General features: G+C 38.5%; 1 protein-coding gene across 1 annotated transcript in view; it reads right to left on the bottom strand.

The window, feature by feature from the left end:
• Positions 1-1,356: 1,356 nt before the first annotated feature.
• The window catches only part of LOC149286607 (contactin-associated protein-like 2), a 494,134-nt gene continuing 473,528 nt past the window's right edge, over positions 1,357-21,962 (bottom strand). The window contains exons 22-24 of the mRNA XM_089493838.1: positions 17,952-18,179; positions 4,093-4,167; positions 1,357-1,556 (exon numbers count right to left, since the gene is read on the bottom strand). Of these exons, the coding sequence (XP_089349964.1) occupies positions 1,357-1,556; positions 4,093-4,167; positions 17,952-18,179 (503 nt within the window). The remainder of the gene's footprint in view (positions 1,557-4,092; positions 4,168-17,951; positions 18,180-21,962) is intronic.

The following is a 21,962-nucleotide window of genomic DNA, read 5'->3' as shown; positions in this document are numbered from 1 at the left end:
TTACATGTAGTTTATTCAGAGTTATATGTGTGTGTGTATAGGGCATATAGATAACTATATATTAAAACTTTAGAACTAATTTTCTGTATACCTCAAAGGAAATTAAAAAGCCAGTTTACTACTTTAATCAAATCAAATGTATCTATGTTTTAGTCATACCCGTTTCTCCTTCCTCTTATTTAACCCTTCTGACATACAGACTAAGGAATCTGTTCTTTAATTAACTTCATTAAATGTAACATAACATAATAATTAAGTCACGTAATCCAATATATGAATAAAGTAGTAATCCATTTACTGACATAATATTTTGTATTTGTTTTCTTACTGGATGTTCTAGTGTTGCTACAGTTTGGCAAGACTTAACCCTTAGTGTGAAATCTGCTGATGACACAATTAAACTAAATTATTAACACTGAATTGTAATGTGGAATGGGAAAATAGCAGTACACAATTTAATACATTTAGGATATAAGGTTCATTTCCATTTCTAATGTGTCAAATTGTAATCATTCAACAGATTCAGTGCCAAAGGATTGCTTTCTCTTGTTTAATTTATTATCTCCGTTAACGTTTTATGTTGTCTATGTGTCAAGTAATATACAATGAACCTATATTACATATACATAAAAAAAACCCACCTAATTTATTTCAGTGCAATATATTTTAACCTATACATTCCCATATTTCCTTACTATACCATTTTACCAATTTTGTCTTTAATAGCATGTTTCCTCAGCTTTTAGAATATAGGAATGGCATATCAATGTTGGCATGTTCGTTCCCTGTTGCAATGATCCACCCCTCACCCTTTGGAGTTACTGCAGTGCCAAGGCATGCAATGACAAGTAAATCCTGTTGTATTAAGAATAAAGGGGAAGCAAAACTATGAATTACATGTTGCGTGCTTAAACATATATAATATATATGAACACACAACATACATGTCTATGTTGGTTTAATTAAGACAGAAATTCTAACGTTCTAAGGGCTTAGAAAATTATATAAAACAGGCCCTTTATTTTTATTTAGTATTTAGAATGCCTCTAAACACGCACAAAAAATAGATATTACTGACAATTGTGAACCAATGCTGAAACTCTAAAAGCTGATATTTATATTTTTAGGCAGGGATAAACAATGGCAGCAAAATCCATCTTTAAGTAAACAAAAAGGTACTTTCAAATGCCTCTCAAAGTTTTTTTTTTCTTGTTATAGTCAGTATATACTGGGTGCCCCTTAGGGCCTGCAGAGGTGCTGATCTTGTTAGGGGGAACCTGAAGCTGACCTTTAGTGAGATACATGGTCCCACCCAACTCCCATCAAAACCAACTCTCTTTAAGTCTTCTGGCCCACTTAGATCAGCCATTCCTTTTTGCTTTCATCGATTGTCTCTGTGAAATTGGGGTCATTGTTGACAATGGCTGCGTCGGCGGTGTCGGCAGATTCGGCTCCCTTGGCTTCGTTGGTGTGGTAGGTCCCCTTGTGGCGAAACATGTAGCGTATCAAAAACACTAGGGTGCAGAGTATAGTGAAGATCACCACGGCTATGACCCCTTAAGAGGAAAAGAAAAGTGCATTCAATTATTAAAGTAGACAGGACATTTTTGATATGTACATTTATCAGGGAAACATGGGTCAATAAATATTTATAGATGCAATCAGTGCATTCTGGTTGCAGTACACCATCTATAGATTGTAAGTTAATTTCAATGTCTCCTAGCAAAGGAAATCATTATTGTCCATAATCACAGAGACACATACATTGATGCATTTGTTGGGTTGGGCACTGACTACATTATAGCATTTTGAGTAAAGACCTGTCCATTTACCTCCTGCAAACAATAAAATACCAGCAAAGGTAAGTTATGTGTGAGAGGTGTCATAAACCATGATTTTTATCTTGTTAAAAGCATAGAAAGATTAAGTACATGCTGACTAAGTAAATCCAAATAAAAAAATTAGAAGCCCCATATTCTGTTTTTTCTGTTAATCACTGAGCGGAGAGACTGTGTTCTACATGCTACATAATTACGGTAATTTGTATATGAACACACAGAAATGTATGCCTTTTTTTTGGATACATTGTCCAAATTTCACTGGGCTCAGCAGTACTCATCACAATGTGCCACTGGAGCTCCTGATAATCAAATCATGCAAGATGGTACTCATCTCACTGAAAAGTCAAATATAAATCAACGTTGCTAATAATTTCCTAACAAATTATTTGCTTGGGCACAATATTCACGTTTTATTCTACAGTGAAATGGTAGCAAGTAGGATATTTCATCTGGACATGAGCTTTTTGCAAAAGCAGATAATTGGTTGTGAGATTGCTTGCTTTTCTTTCATAGTTCTTCAGTATATTTTGGTTATACAATTATGGATGTGACATGAAGGTCTACTATGTAGTCAACACCAAAGAATAAAATAGGAGTATCTACTATTTAGGAGTAATATCTACTTGTTACCATTATTCAAGGTGGAAACAGACATACATACCTCGGATTGTATGAGCAGGAAGCAAAAGAGGGACTTGAAAGGACTCTGCTTATGGGTCCACTTCCATGCTTCTATTTTTGCTCTGTCCCTCCATTGTACTAAATCTCCACCACAACATCCTCTCCTTTATCTCTCTTATTTTCAACCTATTTTCCTTTCCCACCAACTAAGCTCAGAACAAAACACATTAGCTGTGTTACTGTGCTTAGGCATAAGAAAACCAAACCTTTTATCCTGCCTTAACCTTTAACGACCAGCGACGTAGGGGATACGCCATGAAAAACTGGTCCTTCAGAACTAAGATTGTCATGGGGTTTTGGCACTGACATGGTTAAATCTATTGTGATGAATGGGAGATCAGGCTGTCAAATGACAGCCTGGTCTCCTATTTGACAGCTGGGGCCACAATTTGTGGTCCAGGCTGACAGATCAAATGTAACAGTGCTCTAATTGAGCATGTTACATTCTATGGGGATTTAAATGCCCGAATGGAAGTTCGGGCATTTCCTTCAGGCGATGTCATAACTGATGTCGCTGGGGAGTCCGTCATGCGGCAGGGACGCACGGTGCTTGTAGAGACTCCGATCGGGTCTTCTGCCACAGTGTTTCCCTGAATAATGGCACAATGTGTGATCGGTCAGTGCATAGGGGTATGCTGCAGCCCTATTACAGTGCTGTCACAGGGCTGCACCGCGATGCAAGGGCTCCCTAATTGCTGTAGAGGGGAACACCACAGTCATAAGAGCCCTAGAGTCATAAGTGGATCTTTATACATTGTGCACTGTTCTCTAATAGAGATAAGTGTAAAACAATTGGAAATGTAACAAAAAAAAACCTGAATATATTTAAAATCCTTTTCTCACCCACAACACTACCTAAAAATATAGAAGGAAGAAAATATAGGGTCATTTGAATCAGGACAACTCAACTAACTTAGGAGATACTGTATAACAGTGTTTTTTTCTGCAGCTGCGTGCAATGTTTTAAAATACCCCAAGTAATCACTAAGTTGAGATTGGATAAGATTGGTGATAAAATGGCTGCCTGAAAAGTGTCCCTAGTGAAATTACTGTGGTTTTCAGTAACAGTTGTATGGGGTCTTTTTGACCACTATTGATATTAGAGTACCATCATTTAAAAAAAAATAATTCGAGGCATATAGGGTAGTTTCTAAATCAGGGCAATTTAATAAATATATATCTGGTGTATTTTTTCTTCGTCATTTTTTTGCCATATTTTATTCACACAAAATAATGTCTTCCATTTATGAAAACGGTTTCAACAGAAAACCCTACTTGTCGTAAGGAAACAATATATAATTTGTGAGTATGCATTAATTAAGAGGGACATAACAGGTAAACAGAGACATAGTAAAAACATGAAAATTGCCCCAGTCCTCTAGTGTAAAACAGCACTAGTCCTTAAGGGATTAAAGACAGCCTTAGACTGTTAAAAAGGGATTTAGAAGCTTTACAACTATAAACAAAGGATGAGACATGGTTTTTAATATAGTGTAATTATATGTGTATACCTTTTCTAGTACTGCTTGTAAACGGTGAAATATGGTCACCCCCCAAAAAATTGTCTCACCTCCAATAATGGCAGAGTTCCTGTTCACCCCATCTTTAATGGCCTGTCCTTCGTTGTTTGGAAACTCGGCATTCTCTGCAATAAAAATAGACAAGATTAATACAATTATTTATAATTAAGCAATGATACAATGATCCCTGATGTGATGTGTCAGTTATGAACTAATTTGTCTATTGGGAGTTTCAACTGCTTGATATCCTTGGAAGAATTTTGACACTTGTGCCAACAGTTTAGAAATTGTGCATGTATGCCATACTCTTCTATAGCTTTTCACATTAAATAAGAGAACCCATTGCAAAATATTGATAATATATATATAAAGATATTATGTACGTGTCAACCCTGGACTGGCCATCTGGAACACTATGCAAATGCCGCTTTGGCGACAGGGCCACATACTTACTGATACTTAGTGTGTGACCACCGTATGTATATGTAATTTGGCAACCACTGATGTTAAAGTGCCAGGGCCGCTTAGTCATCCCTAGTCTTAAGGTCGTCATTACCTACAGGCAAAGTAGGCACCGGCCCAAAGTGCAGATCTACATGGGGGCTCCTTCTCTTTGGCTGACTGGACTGCGGTGGTGGGAGGGCAAGGCCTCTGCCTCTCTGCGCCGTTGACTGATGCTGATCTCCGGATAATGACATCACATCCAGGTGCTCAGCAGTAAAGCTGCACACACCACAACAAAGCAGTGAGACAGAGGCCTTGCACTCCCACCACACGCAGCAAGGTAAGTGATAGTGAGAAGGGGGATAGATAGTAAGAAAATGGAGAGATATTGAGAAAAATGTGATATATAGTGAGAATGGAGGATAATGAGAAAGGGGAGATATAATGATGAATACGGGAAGAGATAGGATGAGTGATGGGTTCAAATGGGACAGATAAGAAAGGAGACTTAGGCAGTCAGCTTAGGGTGGCTTAGGCCGTCAGCTTGGGGGGGGGCAAGTCATGTGTATGATGGGTTCAAATGACTTCACCCCCATGGTTAGGATACTAGGTGTGGAACCAAGGGGTGGCAAAATTATCTTTTGCCTAAGTTGGCAAAAATCCTTGCACTAGCCCTGCTTAGTCTGTCCCTAACATCAGTCGTCTGTTGCTTCATATTCTAACTCAATACCATTATTTGTCCCTGTGGCAACAAAGCCCCTGTTCTTAGTGCACTTTTGCCTGGATCATACGGCTATGTTACCTTTTTGAAAAACAATGGTTGCTCATATTCATAGTACTTATATTTGGCAGATATGAAACCATGTCTCAATGAAGCGTTCTAATGAACTCTTAACATGTTGGTAACTTAGAGATATGTCTCGAATAATTCTTAATCAACTTGCACGGTTTATTTTTACAGAAAATTCTATTGGTCAGTAAGGTAAAAAGTAATAAGACAATGCTGAAAAATATATTGTCATTGATTGGTCATGTCTTATTAGCAGTCCACTTGTACACATGAAACTCTAATTTAGTACCTGACTACTTAGAGACTGGATTAAACAGTACTTTGGTTGGGGTATGAGGAACAGGAGATGACCATCTAATTTTAGAGACATGGAGGAGAGGATGCGTCACCCACTGTTGATTAGACTGTATTGGCTCCTTGCACTGCATTTTCCTTGATGCTACTGTAACATAGAATCAGTGGTGTCGGCAGGGGGGGGCCAGAGGGGGCCATGGCCCCCCCTACATCATGCTGTGCCCCCCGGTGTGCCCCCCCAATTGAAACGCCGTCTTTTTTTTTCTTTTTTTTTTAATAGACCCGGTGGAGAGAGTGAGAGGCGCCGAGCGGTTGCTGAGGAATAAGTTCTCAGCAACCGTTCGGCGCCTCTCACTCTTCTCCGCGACCGCGAGGCCTCTTCCTGGTTCGCAGTGCCGGCATTTCAAGCCGAGCGCCGGTATATGTCGTCATATCCGGCGCCCAGCAGTGAAGCCGGCAGAACCAGGGATACAGAGACCTCGCGATCTCACCGCTGGACAAGCCCAAGGTAAGTGAACTTCAAAGGGGGGGTTAGAAAGTTAGGAGGGGGTTAGAGAGTCAGAAGAGGTAGATAGGAAGTGAGAAGGGGTAGATAAGGATAGATTGGGAGGGAGGAGGGCGTAGATAAGGATAGATTGGGAGGGAGGAGGGGGTAGATAAGGATAGATTGGGAGGGAGGAGAGGGTAGATTGGGAGGGAGATGGGGGTGGATGGGATACATTGGGAGGGAGAGGGGATAGTTAGGATTGATTGGGAGGGAGAGGGGGTAGATAGGATAGATTGGGAGGGAGAGGGGGGTAGATAGGATAGATTGGGAGGGAGAGGGGGGTAGATAGGATAGATTGGGAGGGAGAGGGGGGTAGATAGGATAGATTGGGAGGGAGAGGGGGGTAGATAGGATAGATTGGGAGGGAGAGGGGGGTACATAGGATAGATTGGGAGGGAGAGGGGGGTACATAGGATAGATTGGGAGGGAGAGGGGGGTACATAGGATAGATTGGGAGGCAGATGTGGTAGATAGAGAGGCAGATGTGGTAGATAGGGAGGGAGAGGGGGTAGATAGGATAGATTGGGAGGGAGAGGGGGTAGATAGGATAGATTGGGAGGGAGAGGTCTTTATGGGACAAAAACGGCGTACGTTCAGCTGTTTGGGGACAAAGTTGAGATAATGTGTAACTTAGGTGCTGGTCAGGTTCTATGTGGGCAGTGTGGACACCAGGGTTGGCTTTGGGGTGTGTGACCAGTGATCTATGCCTGTAATTTAAGGGGTTTTATCTATACCTTTAATGCAGAGTTTATATGTAATTTCCAATTGATTTATATCTGCAAAGCTGGGTTTTGTGTCATTCTGTTGATCTGTATCGGCTATATTTCCATACATTATTAATGTTTACCTGCAAATATAGGATTTGCATGTCTTATTCAGTTGATCAATACCTGGAGTGCTGTTGATTATTTGATCTAAACCTTCAGTGCTGAGTGTACATGTGATTTCCAGTTGATATATACCTGCAATGCTGGGTTTGTGTGTTCTGTTGGTTTATACCTGCAATGCTATGTTTCCATACATTATTTATGTATACCTGCAAATACAAGTTTTTTTTTAATCTCATTCAGTTGCATGTGCTGTTTCCATGTGTTGTTTATTTGATCTATACCTGAACTATAGGGTGTAGTAAAAGAGCGCTATGGTTTAGTGAATGAGGGGACAAAGGGACTCTGGGGATGATTACAGGGGAGAGGACTTCTCAATGTCACGGTGCAGTCAGAAGGAGGGAACACTGCACTGACTCTCACTGTCTTCCCCTGATCTGCAGTCAGTGTGGCAAATATATTGGCAGCAGGGTCTAATATTAATATATATTGGCTGCAGGGGCTAATATTAATATATATCGGAAGCTGGGACTAATGTTTATATATATCGGCAGCAGGGGCTAATATTAATATATATTGGCTGCAGGGCCTATTATCAATAAATATTGGCTGCAGGGGCTAATATTTATATATATTGGCTGCAGGGACTAATACTATATATCGGCAGTAGGGGCTAATATTAATATATGTTGGCAGCAGGGTATAATTTCTATGTATATCGGCAGCAGGGTATAATATAAGTATGTATCCGCAGCAGGGGCTAATATTAATATATATCCGCAGCAGGGGTTAATATTAATATATATCGGAAGCAGGGTCTAATATTTCTATATATCTGCAGCAGGGTCTAATATTTATATATATTGTCAGCAGGGGCTAATATTAAAGAATGAAAAATAACTGTCACTTTAGCTGTTATTTTGAAATCATATTTTAATCACAGTCTTTACTTCAAAGAGATAAGTGCATATTATGTAGTTAAAAATGCACGTCTAACGTGTGTGTGTGTGTATGTATGTATATATATATATATATATATATATATATATATATATATCTAGTGTATATGTACCGTTTTATAATTGGCCCCCCTACTTTGGTCCCTGGCCCCCCATGTGCCCCCCCTAAATATGAAACCTGGAGACGCCACTGCATAGAATGGAGGAGTTAATTTAGGTGCATTGACTCTAATGCACTTTGCTTCCTTAGAGACTCAATATCCTGACAGCTGGAAATAGAGTTAGATTCTCCTCTCATAACTTCAATAATTATTAGGTGGCATCAAATCTATACTATTATTACTGGGACACATCCATGTAACACTTAATTTACACAAGATGAGAAACCTGATCTTACTGTCAAGATTGGACAAACTGTTGCTGCACTGTAGGAGGTAAAAGAATGAGACAGAACTGGCTTAACTGGCAGGTGCTAGAGTGAGTGTGTGTTAGTGTATGGTGTTAGTATGTATATGTATTTGAATGTGTATGATGTTAGTATGTGTAAACCTATGGTGTTTCCAATGTGTGTATATTACTGTATGATGGTAGGGTGTGTGTTAATGTATGTGTTAGTATGAGTGTATAGGGTATTAAAGTGTGTGTATGTTAGTGTACTGTGAGATGGGAGGAGACGAGGAGAGAGAGAGAGTATGTATGTATGTGCAATTGTATCATATTAGATTAAGTATGTGGGTGTTAGTTACAGAATGGGGGCACTAAATAAATACTGCACCCAAGTGCCATTAACCCTTAAACACAGGGACCTGCATTTCCAAGGGGTGAATTTCCAATTGGCTTGTGCTCCAGCTGACTCCACCACCTCATCATACAACTCAGGTTAACAAATGCTCAATATCTTATAAAGAGACACACATTTTTAACAAGGCAGACTATCATATGCCTAGGTTTCTTTGCTCTTAGGGAGTGCTTATGGTTTAATAAAACACCACCCACTACCACCCATGCTCTGCCTACCTTAACATCCTATCCCACATGTCAAGGCTGTTATATCACAAAGTATTTTTCCCCACTTTTAAGACATGGGAGTATCAGTGGCATTTGTGCTTAAAGTACATCTCATGGAAGGATTAGTGATGGGGGTAGATGCAGGGCCCACTGCCAGTATCAGAAGCGTTGTATATTTACATTTCTACATATACAGCCACCTGGCAGCCTAGAATAACAACCAACATAGAGACAGCATTTACACAACGGCTTGATTACTTCTATGGATTTACAAGTGGATGTCTACGGGACAGTGTTTAATGATTCATTTTCCAAAAATGTGTGGGGCCCTCTTGTGGCTGGGGTATCTAGGTGTGCTTACGCCCCCTTGGAAGAGTTCCTTTGTACGTGGCATATAAATCTGTGTAAAGAGTATCCATACATCAGCAGCTACATGAAACGACAAGCAAAGGTCCAGCTCATTACTGTAGCTGTATTGTAAAATTCAGAAAGTAGGATTTGGCCAGTGTATTTCCATATACACAAAGCAGTTTTGTAAGATCTGCTTACGTAGTGCTTCAACACTACATTCTCAGCTCCCTGTGGTGTAAGTCATGTCTTTATAAATTGGTTTGCTCAAACTAGATAATGATTTATTAGTTGTGATGAGTACAGCTATGGCACTCATTTATTTTTGATGATTTGTGCCTATACTACACCTGTTAAGAAGAAAAAGGCTTACACTTCATTATTTAGAAATCCAGGTCTAGCAAAACATAGCCAGGATAGCTAATGGGAGATAGGATAAGTGGGAGATGTGTGGGTTCTTCTCTCTGAAATCGCTGTGCATTATAAAGAGTGATCACTGGGTAATTTTTTGCAAGGGTGGCTAAGCTGTATTGCTCAATCATTAAGGAGACTTTTGAGAAATAACATTGATTTTCTCTATTCATTCCGAAGGGCCAACCCACAAGGGCTGAGCTGGCCCTGTATAATGTATAATTCAGGGTGTGAGACTTTGAAGAAATCTCCCATATTTAACTACACATTATACAGGGCTAGCCAAGCTATTCCTGCATCAGAAGCTCTCTGCAGATGGCTCTTCATAATGTATAGTGATGTCAAGGAGCTGAATACAAGTCTCCTGACAACTTTGAACAGACCCCCAAAGTGACATCAATGAGATGAAACTGCAACTCTTCTGCCAACCTTAGTGAATACACCTTAAGATTATGGTGTCCAGTTGAAAACAAAATATGGTTCTATCTGCATTAGACGTGTTTGAGCTCCTATCTCATCAAAAACATGGAACAACAACTTGAGTGCTTTTGATATGATATGATGGGTCTGGTTGATGCGTAAATGCATCGGTAAACATTGGAAGAATAAACAAAAATGTGGTGTTAGAAATTACTTAAAGTAACATTATTATAATGCCACAAAAATGGAGTCCACACTGGTAGTCTTCATAGTTATTTTAGTAACTTGGTGTCAGGGATGGAGAACTGGCTGGGCGTTTTTCTCATATCCTCAGAATCTAAATATGCTGCTCACAATAGTTTAAAAAATGCCAATCATGCTACTGAACCATTTCTGCTCACATGGATCATATGCTAATTATAAAGCAAGGTAGGAATCCAATTAAAATATACCTTAGAAGAATCAGTTGCTTAATGGTAAATATTATGGGGCAGGGTAGAGCTTTATATGTAACGTTTGAAAAGCAGTGTCCTAAGACACTTCATCATATGCCAGTATTTTGTCTCAGCACAATGCATGGTAGCTGGACAGATAAGGTCCTGCACCTTATCCTGCCACTAACAATGCCCCCAACAAAGGTGTTCTGCTTTGGGCATCTGAAATATTAAGGCGTATGAGGCAAGAGTGTGTCGGTATCCTTATGAGTGGGTCTGTGTATATGAGAATAGCAGTATGGATTTAAGTGTGTTGCCTCAAATTGGACAAAATCCTTTTGGCTTTTTAGATGACTTATTTGAACATTTGTGTCCCATTTGCGTAATACAAGTGAGTGCAGCTAACAGTGTGTCTCAGGTTCCCAGTAAAGGCGCAAAAGCCAGTGTGGGAATGACATTATGAGTACTCTTCATAGATGTTTAACTTATTTTATAATGTACTTTAATAACATACCATATACTTCACAATATGTAAAGAATCTTGGTTTTGTCATGTATCAGTAGACCGTTGACCTAGCTAGCAATGATTAGTGGCTCCAATTTAAACTATATTTTTTATTTTATACGTACCAGTAATCTGCTGATTTATACTAGAAAAAAACATTGCAAGTGTGACTACCACAACTGTGTTTAGTCACCTTTATAAAAAAAAAACACCTTTTAATATAGTCCAATTGTGTTAGAAAAGCAAATATTTTGTCATCAACGTAAACTAAGTCAACTCCTACGCCTTTACCCCTCGTGTCGCTTTTTTATATTAGTGAACCAGCATGTTTGCAATCAATATGTCCTTTGGGCTATGTTATTTACTGAAAACTGCTGAGAAAAATCTATTTAGTAAATCACATTCTTCCGTCGTTATTGCTGCAATCACAAAAAAAGCTAATCAGTTAAGCTAAGAGGACTAGCGTCTACGGTGAAAGTTGCCTTCAGTAATCACAGTCATGCCAAGGAAATCAATGAATGTTCTTACCAGCAGCGTGTGGCTCTTCAATGATTTGTTAAAAATGTAAAGCTAAACCCTTATGTCTCATAACGGGGTAGCTCCCCAATAACTATACACTGAAAAACTAAACTATGAAGAAAGGCTAGAAGAGTCTAGCCACCAAGCCTTACTGCAGCCCTACACTCTTTATTCGTTATGGCTGGATAAACTCGATCTGGCCTCTGGCAACGTATCCATGTTCATACTACCAGAAGCGAGTGAGGACCAGTGCTCTCGCTGCTTTACTTATATAGTTCCAACACCGTCTTACATTCAATAACAATCTAAAATAACAAGTGATATTGCAAGTTATTTTATCATAGTTTTTTTTTAAATTAGTTACTGCAAGCATATTTTATATACATAGTATCTGGATCCTTGTATCCACTGTATGCAGACATGCCAGATATAAAGGTCTTCTATCTAAAGAGTGCATGCGATTTGATGATAATGGATATTACTGTATCACAAGAGTCTCAGAAGGTGCTACCGTTGCCTGCAAGCGTGGGGCTAAAGCGTAATGGGTCCCTTTAATCATGCTTTTGTTAAAGTCCCCACAGTGTAAAATAGCCTTTGATCAGATGCGTGGAAACGGTTTTGCATGAACTGTACAGAACTGAGAGCCTCTCAATAAGATTTCCAGAAAGCTTGGCCCCTTGCTTCATTCATACAGGCTTTGTATTCAAGAGCTACAGAAGGTTGATAATTCATCCCTAGGGTGGTCTTTTACTGGATTCAGCAGGGGGCTGACATAACTTGAAAATCCCTTTAGCCTCACGTTATTGTAGGTTTCTTCAGAGTACAAAGTAAGGCCATATTGTTGTGACCGCAGCATTCTAATTCAAATCTGGAATAAATGCAGTAATACCCCAGGAAAGTACTAAAGGTGGGGTCTACCAAAAGCCCACTTTTGAATATAAATCAAACATTAATAGACAAAAGTATAGTGTGAATATTGAGCAAAAACATCATTTGCCCCAAGGTCTGTAATCTGTGATCTTTCATCACCGAATATCTGAAACATAAGCAAAGTGTCGCTACGATCAGCACAAGCCAATAAAGAAATCTTAACCGCTTCCTTTTTAAAAGAAATGTATTGAGGGCATAGCTTCACTCCTAGAAGGGAAATAATAAATAAAGCTGTAAACCATGGCATCAGTATTCCACTTATAGTTGTATATTTATTTGTCACCTGGGAAATCATCCAATTCTTTTATAAACTTAAGCTGTTTTTCTTTGCGCCAGATGCGTATCATATATTGGATACATTAATAACATGAGACTAGAAAGTTATTTTGAGACAACAGCAGATGAATGACGCAATAAAGAAAGCCTTGTTAACATAATGTGGCCAATTACTTAATGGGTGTGCGCTTTGTAATTAATGCAATTGTCAAGGCAGATAAGGCAAAGAGATGAATTAACGCTTGCGTGCTGATCAATGAAACAGAAGGCAAACATTATTGTAGCTCTGCACAGGAAGATTTCATTGGTTGCTTTGGCAATATGAATATATATATAGAAAAAGGCACACCAGCTAGCAAGAAATAAAATAAGCAAATATATAAGAATACGGTGCAACACTCCAACCTGTGTCCACCAGGTATAGATCAATGAAATATTTAAATATGGAGGTGCACTCAAATTAAATAAAGAAGAAAAGGAAGAAATAATTCCACAATGAGCAAATTACTTTATTGAGCCCCTAGGAAGGGGGTCTCTTCTGCATTTTCTGCTCTTGTGCCATTTATGTATTGATTTTTCTATATTTATTTATGCTCTAGTAGCATTATTGTGCTCAATAAAGTATTTTGCTCATTGTGGAATTATCTGATCCTTTTCTTTTTTTAATTTGCGTGCACCTCTAAATTTATATATTGCTTTGGCAATGTGACCACCCCTTAATCAGTATACCTTACCCCCCAATCAGTAGAGCATTGATATGATGTTACACACAGCACGTGTCCTATTGGTATGAATGCACCATTGCTCGGATCAATTCTAGATTTTTAGTGGCCCGGAACAAACTTATGTGGGGGAGAAAAAGATCTAACTAAAATAGTTTGTTGTGGGGATGCTATGAAATGGAAAACATGAAGCCTATATTTCATTTGAAAACAAGACTTGATCTTTAAACAACAGAAATTCTGGTCATTGACAGCAACATTTAAATAAGGATTGTCAAAGATTTTGTACGTAAATGAAATACAATTGGAAGCGCTACTAATAATACATACATCCAAAGGGTATGACAAAACTAGAGCTGACAGACTAAGACAACCAAAATATAATATCCCTTTAAAATTATATTCATAGTTACACAATTAATTAGGTTGCAAAAAAAGACATAGTCCGCCAAGTTCAACCATTCCACAAACCCATATTAGTTGATCCAGAAGAAATTAAGAAGACTCACACTGGATCAACATTATCTTATCTACTTTTACTCATGATAACCCTTTGTACATTTCATAGAAAGACATCTAAATATGATTAAATTGGCTAAAACAAATTCAGATGGCCGTCTATTCCACAATTTAATCTCCCTAACAGTAAAGGAACCTTCTCTATGTTTAAGCTGAAATCTCCTTTCTTCTAATTTTAAGGGATGCTCATGTGTTGTGTGGAAGGAACAATTTAAAAAGAGAGATTTGCAAAAAGATCTTTGTATCAACCTTAGACATACTTGTAAAGGTTTATCATATCCCCACAAAGATGCCTTTGCTCCAGAGAAAACAATCCCAATTTGGACAGCCTTTCTTCATAGCTCAAATTTTCGATTCCTTTAATCATTTTTATAGCCCATCTCTGAACTCTTTCTAATTCCAGTCTGTTTTTTGTCCTGGTGCCCAAACAGCACTGAATATTCTAGATGCGGTTTTACGACTTATAAAGTGGCAAAATTATGTACTGATCTCTTAAACCTATTCCGCTTTTATTACATGCCAGCATCTTGCTTCCATATTTAATCAGTGGCTTTGTTTTATTAATATGAAAGCAATATGTAGTCAACCACTAGTATTAACTGCTGACTGTTCAAACTTTTTTAAACCTCTGTCTTTGTTTCATGCTTAGACCTGTCAACTATTAAAAACTCTGTTCCTTTAAACATCTGAATTAAAATCGCATCCATCAGACGTTTGTGTGTAATTCTAACCATGCTTCCAAACATTTCAAAAAACCTGAGGGGTATGTTACCTTTGCAATTTGGTAGGTCATCTAAAACAACCTTATATTATTATTGTTTGTAAGCAGATTAACAGCAGTTTAACCCCTTCGAGACAAAGGCTGATTTTACTTTTTGTACCCTTTGTGACAATGGCCTTTTTAACATTTCTGCGCTGCTCGTGTTTAGCTGTAATTTTCTTCTTTCCCGTTTACTGAACCCACACACATTAGATATTGTTTTTTTCAGGACAAGAAGGGCTTTCTTTAGATGACATTGTTTTGATTGTATCATATTATTTACTATTAAAAAAATTATAAAATATGGTGAAAATTTTAGAAAAAAATGACTGTTTCTAACTTTTAGTTGAAAAATCTTTTACTCATCTATAAAAGGTAATGAAAAAACCTGCTAAATAGATTCTACTATTTGTCCTGAGTTTAGAAATACCCAATGTTTTTATGTTTTTTTGCTTTTTTCTACCCATTATGGGGCAATAAGTACAGGTAGCGTTTTGCTATTTCAAAGCCATTTTTTCCAAATCTGGTAATTCTTCCCCCCATGTGCCATTTCGGGTATCTTTGAACCCGGCCAATGCAATTTACCCCATCAAGTCATATATTTTTGAAAACTAGACAGCCCAGGGTATTCCAAATGCTAGTATTTTAACTCTTTCCATGCACCATATCTACCACCAGTCTTTGTCAAACTTTATGGTAGTCATTTTTTTGCATTTGTTTTGTCATACACATTTTACTTCAGGTATGAATTAAAATGTTCTAGTTTATGTCACTATCACAAAACACCCCAATATGTGTTCAGCAACATCTCCTGAGCGCAGCGATACCCCACATGAATGATTGTGCCTGGCTGTTTGGGGGCAAAAGGGCCACATTTGGGGCATGCGCATTTTTCAATGTTGAACTTTGGCATTTGGGGATCCACTGCCCATGCCCCATTTGGTACATCTTTGAGCCGGGCCATTTCAGTGTGCCCAATAAACCCATATATTTTTGAAAACTAGACACCCCAGGGTATTTCAAATGCTAGTATTTTAACTCTTTCCATGCACCATATCTACCACCAGTCTTTGTCAAACTTTGTGGTAGTCATTTTTTTGCATTTGGTTTTCCACACACATTTTAATTCAGGTATGAATTAAAATGTTCTCGTATATGTCACTATCACAAAACACCCCAATATGTGTTCAGCAACATCTCCTGAGTACAGCGATACCTCACATGAATGATTTTGCCTGGCTGTTTTGGGGCAAAAGGGCCACATTTGGGGCATGCGCTTTTTTCAATGTTGAACTTTGGCATTTGGGATCCACTGCCCATGCCCTATTTGGTACATCTTTGAGCCAGGCCATTTCAGTGTGCCCAACAAAACCATATATTTTTCAAAACTAGACACCACAGGGTATTTTAAATGCTGGTATTTTAACTCTTTGCATGCACATATTTTACCACCAGCATTTTTTCAAAGTTTGCAGTAATATTTTTGTGTGTGTATTTTTCCCACACACACCTACTTTATGTATGAATTTACAGCTCCTGGTATATGCCGCTGTCACACGACACCCCATAATGTGTTCAGCAACATCTCCTGAGTGCAGTGATACCCCACATGCATGGGTGTGTCATTTTTTGGGGGAACTAAAAGGCCACATTTGGTACGTGTGCATTTTTCTAATTGGAAATTAGATGTGTGGCCATCCTTCCCCCCGTGTTAATTGGGACGTTGTTGAACCTGGCCCATTCAATTTACCCCATCAAATCATACATTTTTTAAAAGTAGACACCCCACGGGCATTTAATATGCCAGTATTTTAACTCTTTCCATGCGAGAATTGTTTTAAGCTAATTTTAGGACTTGCTCACAAAAATATATATTTTATATATATATATATATATTTTTTTTATTATTTTTTTTTAAAAAAAATTTAACATTTTTTTTCAACTTGGAGGTTCCCCTGATAGTGACATCAGTGGGAAATGATTTTTACATTTTACTGTTTTTTTACTATATTTTTCTAATTATTATTAATTTTATTTTATTTTTTAATTTATTTTTACTAATCACACTGTGATTAGAAAGCTGGGCTCCATTGACTTGCATGGTGAATGCAGTACCTGTATTCAACCTGCAAGTGGAGCCAAAGTTCTCTAGATGGTCTGGACTATCTAGCGAACTTTTAAAATTTGTGGTTCCTGTTACAGGACGGCGGCCATCTTCCTTGATGGCGAAGATTGCCGGCAGCTGCGGCTGTGACCGCTCTCCGGAGCGGTCACAGCCCATCAAAAGGTTAGTGTTTGGTGTCGCTGGATGCCTCCTGATCGAGGCATTCCAGCGACACCATTTAAGTTTAGGAGGCGATCGTCGATCGCCTCCTAAACGCTTTTAAAACGGGCGTCCGCCGCCATACAAAGTATGGCGGATGTTGACGCCCCGTGGAGGGGCCAGAGATGGCCCCTTCGTGCCGATCGCGGCGTTGCTGAATGCCTCGAGGTCGAGGCATTCAGCAACGCTTTTTGGGTGCAGAAAGCGATAGTAGATCGCTTTCTGCACCCGTTTAAAGACGTGCCGGTCCTGGCACGTCAATTGTCGTAAAGCACATGCTTTTCCGTGCCGTGCCAGGACCGGCAATTGTCATTAAGGGGTTAAATACTAGTTACAGAGTTTTGTCTTCGGCTATATACTGTGATACACTCATGCAGACCTGTTCTAAGAGCTGACTGTTAGGAATAAAGATAAAGACTTCACAGAAACACTTTCCCTACTCAAATAAAGTTGACTGCATCTACAGCAACCACGCAGTTGGGAAAGTGTTTCTGCAAATTGTTTCTGTTGTATATTGACATCTTCGGAATTAGAGACTCCAGTGATGCCCAGCTTGGTATTTGAGGTGAATTCTTTTACGTTTACTTCATTGTCTCTTATTGTGTCAAGGAATTTAGGTCTAAAAATACACTACTGTGGCGAGAACCCTTATTTAAGAAGTGTCAATTATGGTCCTTGGAGCATGCATTGGTTTAGAAGTACATTTTAGTTGGTGATTTAATACAATAATGAATAGGTGTGTTACATTCCTACTTGAGACATTTAATTATAAAACTGACATTTGGAGTCCCTGTACATTCAGAATGCTTTTTATGAATATGTACATGCATGCATCATCACATACACAATATCAAATCAAGCAGGTTTGACTACCTGAGTTGAGATGCCAGGGATCTGTGTTGGAAGTCATTGGAGGGATGGTAAGTGGGGATGCTCCGCAGTTGGATTCCACAAGCTCTCCTTGTATGTAGACCTGGGTATTGTTGTTAGGCCTTAAAGCTGCTTTAAGTGGTGCAATTAGGTTGAACTGGACTCTGGAGAGACAGCCACTGAATCCTGGAGTGTTGTATGAATGGATCTCCTGATCTATTGTCCCCGTCTCTAGAGCAAAATAGAAAACTGATGTGTCAACAACCCAATGCATTTTAGGTACAATGTAGAAGAGCATGCTCAGTAAATCTTGATCACAGTCTGCAAGAAAAATTACATTTCATGTGGCAACATTATCTGCGTTGCAGTAGAGTTTATAACCTGCTCCTGGGATATAGCCTATGTTGGATAAACATGCTAAACAAACAATACAATAATCACAGTACAACCAGCTTTTCTCATTGTGACACATTGTGATACAAGAAAGAAAACAAACATACAAATAGGTCAGTATTGCATTACAGTATTGTATGCAATGAATATGTAAATATATAAGTGGATATAATATTTTTGGGTCACCAAGTATGTTCTGTACCGTTCTCCAACTGTACACTTATATTTTCACCAATCATATAGGTGTCTGCAGGAGAAGAAAACGCTAGTGCTTATATCCCATCCACTGCTAGTGTGTCCATCCAAGAGGCTTAGAAACAGAAAACCCAAAACACAATTTGGCAAACAACATACTCAATGCATGAAACAACTCTAAAGGGGAGCACAGGCTTTTTCCGGTTGTAAGGGATGTATTTATTTTAATTAGGTTTTCCAAAAGACGATATAACAGGTCATTCTTCAGGATCAGGGGCAGCTCTAGGTTTTTGATGGCCCTAACCAAGAGAATTTATACAACCGATGAACACAAAATTTAGGATTTAACATTAAACTAATCTGCATTATAATGAAATAACTTCATAAGGAATCTGCACCACACATGTAAGAGTCTCTCCTAAATTTGAAGCTCCAGGGGCCTATTAGATGACTGGTGCCCTAACTAGTTTCTTAATATTCTTATAAAGTAGTGCAACCCCTATTGCAGATGCCACTTCTATAGTCACTAGCAGAAGAGCTCACATAACATGTCTTTCGAAAAACAAAGGCAATTAAAATGGTAATTACAATTTAGTCATAAGCTTTTCTTTAATTAGGGGACATATTTTTGTTTATATATATGTAATTGCAAACCCAACTAAAAGTCTGAACAAGCTTGTTCATAAATATCCATATCATGTCTTGTTTGATATACTCAGGCCAAAACACCCACTCATATCAAATTGGCAAATGGTCTAGAGAAATTAAGGTTAATTTACAGCAGATTAATGACAAAACCATTGCATGCAATTGTGGCTGCAGGACTGCAATAAAGTAAAACACATCAAAGACATTTGAAAGTGAAATGCTGCAATTTGTGGTCGATAGCTGAGTCTGGCTTCTTGCAACTATGACGCCTTCTGAGTTTGCTAAATTCAATGGCGTACCACAGGCTGGAATTATAATTCCAGCACAGCGCTTCTCATCCTGTGATAGTGGACTGAAACACATTACTGTCCTTATCTCCAATCGCACCAATATCCGGATCAGTCAGACTAAAGGCTTTTACATTTAAGCTTCAAAGAATCAACGACAAAGGAGTCTCAATAGAGCTACACTTTCTAAATAATTATTCATGTTTAAGTATTAGCATGTTTGACAAGAGTTTTATGCATGTAAGAAACTCGTGGAATAAACTTACATAAAAATACGCATTGCCTCCAAAGAGCGTTTGTTTTTTAGTATACAACAAGGCAGTTGATAATTTGAACAGTATTATAATGCAATGATCAATAAAGTGCTTTTATGCATGTGCTTTTGATAAGACCAGTAATGTGTATTTCGGAACACTATAACAAGATTTCTTCTTACTAGTACCAGGCCTGGACTGCCCATGTGGCACATTAGGCAAATGCCTAGTGGGCTACTGGTCATCGATGCCCCATACTCTAGTTGAAGATCAGGTGCTGCAGTGTTTATGCTCACATAGGATGCGGCTGATCATATCCAGCCTCTGGCTGCACAACAGTTGAGCATAAAGACAAAGCGTTCGGCTGTGCATATCCAGCTGTCGCCTGCACCAGTTTTATCAGGCGGCCGCTGGGCTTAAAGGGATCAGCAGTTTGGTCCTGGTAGTACCTCTCCTTCTACAGGGCTGACACTGCCATATAAAAGTGTTCTGCCACTGAATTAGATACATCCTTCATAGTACTCTTGAATGTCACCCCACAAGAACGCAGAAGCCATTTTACATTCTTGTGCCTTGGTTTGAATTACCAGAAAATATGTTCTTAATGTCTTGTTCAAATCATTGTAAAAAAGTTTAAATAGAGTTTAAGATGCAAATGGAGCCATAAGTGCAATTCCAATGGCTCCACCAGGGGAAAGGATGCCTTAACAGTCAAATCCCTACTGTGAAATTGCATGTTGATATATTGTGTTAGAGTGTTGGAACAGATGGAGAACAGGGCACATTAGAAAAAATGGTAAGCTGGTGGCGGTAGAAGCAAAACACTCCTTTGTTAAATGAAATGTTAGTTAAAATCACAATCGTGATGGTTACAACTGTGGTAAAATGAAAGCATCACCGTATCCCATCGGACAGTTCTTTGGGAAACATAAGCCGCGTCCCTTTCAAGTTAATGTATGTTAGTATGTCCAACAGTCTATCTTCCCAGCGTCATGACGGGGTTCATAAAATAGCAAAATAAACTGTTGGATGGAAATAACCTTGTGAAATACCCCCCAAAGTTCCCTTTTGCTCCTTCCCTCAAGGGCACTGGACGATATTTTTTATTTTATATCAACATACTATATCAGCATTTCTATTGCCCCAATTATTCTGGCTGATTCAAGGTTCATGTATCTGACTTTTCTTTAAAGAATCTCCTTAAAATTCTGTACATATAAAAGTACTTTAAAGACAAGGCAGTGCTGGCACTTTCAGGCCAACAGACACCTGATGACGTCAGTGCGCAGTGTGTCGTTAGACCCCCAAGATCTCCTGCATGAGCTACAACTAGAACTGTCTGGTGGTTTAGTGCTTGTTAAACACATCTCATGTAAGCTGGGGGTTGAGAAAAGAGGCAAATGCATATGGGAGAATTCTGCAGACTCCCTTCACATATTTGTTAATAACTAGAAAGGATGCAAATGCGTTTTTTTCCAGCAAATGCATTTTTCTTTCCAGCAAATGCATTTTTTTCCCAGCAAGTTTGGTCAAAGCAGCTGTTTTTCTTAATAATTGGTGTTTGCTGTGATTACACATTTTAAAAGCACAGATGTCCAAATCATTGTTGCCATACTGCTATTTTAATAAGGGATGTCCATTGTAAAATAGACTGTATTGTGTGTAATGTAGCTTTCAGTAAGCATTTTCCATTCCTTGCCTAATTAAAATTAAAAAAAAAACTGACAGCAAAACCACCATTAAGTGAATGGATTCTCTGCTGTCAAGAAAGATTCTCCTAGACCTAATATAGTTTTTCTATTTTAGTGATAAAAGGAATCTATACTTAAAAATAACCATGTAGCCAGTTGGGACAACAATTAAGTTGTCTATCCTCTGTAACTCTGTTGAATATCCTCTGTAACAATACACAAACTCAGCAGTATTCTCTAGGTATGTATTGATCATCTGTCTTTCTATCACTCAGGTGGTTAAACCTGTAATCTTAAACTATCAATGAGTCTTGAATCAATGTGTGTTCAAGGCGATGGAATGGAACCTCAAACACCATTAACCTTGACTTACACAAGAGAGTAGAGAGAGCTTTGAATTTAATAAAGCTATTCTGTAATGAGTTTAGGTGAATCATATAGGTAGCATGATCTGTTATGAAAAAAAATGCAGCAGTCACTCATTATATTGTCTCATAAATCCTGTTTCGTTGAAATGCTCTGTGATTAATATTAAGGCTGAATAAC

This window comes from Sceloporus occidentalis, unplaced genomic scaffold (assembly GCF_023333645.1).
Source record: "Sceloporus occidentalis isolate IW3139 unplaced genomic scaffold, rSceOcc1.0.p SCAF_67, whole genome shotgun sequence".
NCBI classification, from domain to species: domain Eukaryota; kingdom Metazoa; phylum Chordata; class Lepidosauria; order Squamata; family Phrynosomatidae; genus Sceloporus; species Sceloporus occidentalis.
Note: the sequence above shows the minus strand (reverse complement) of the source record. Positions and strands in the feature narration are given on the sequence as shown.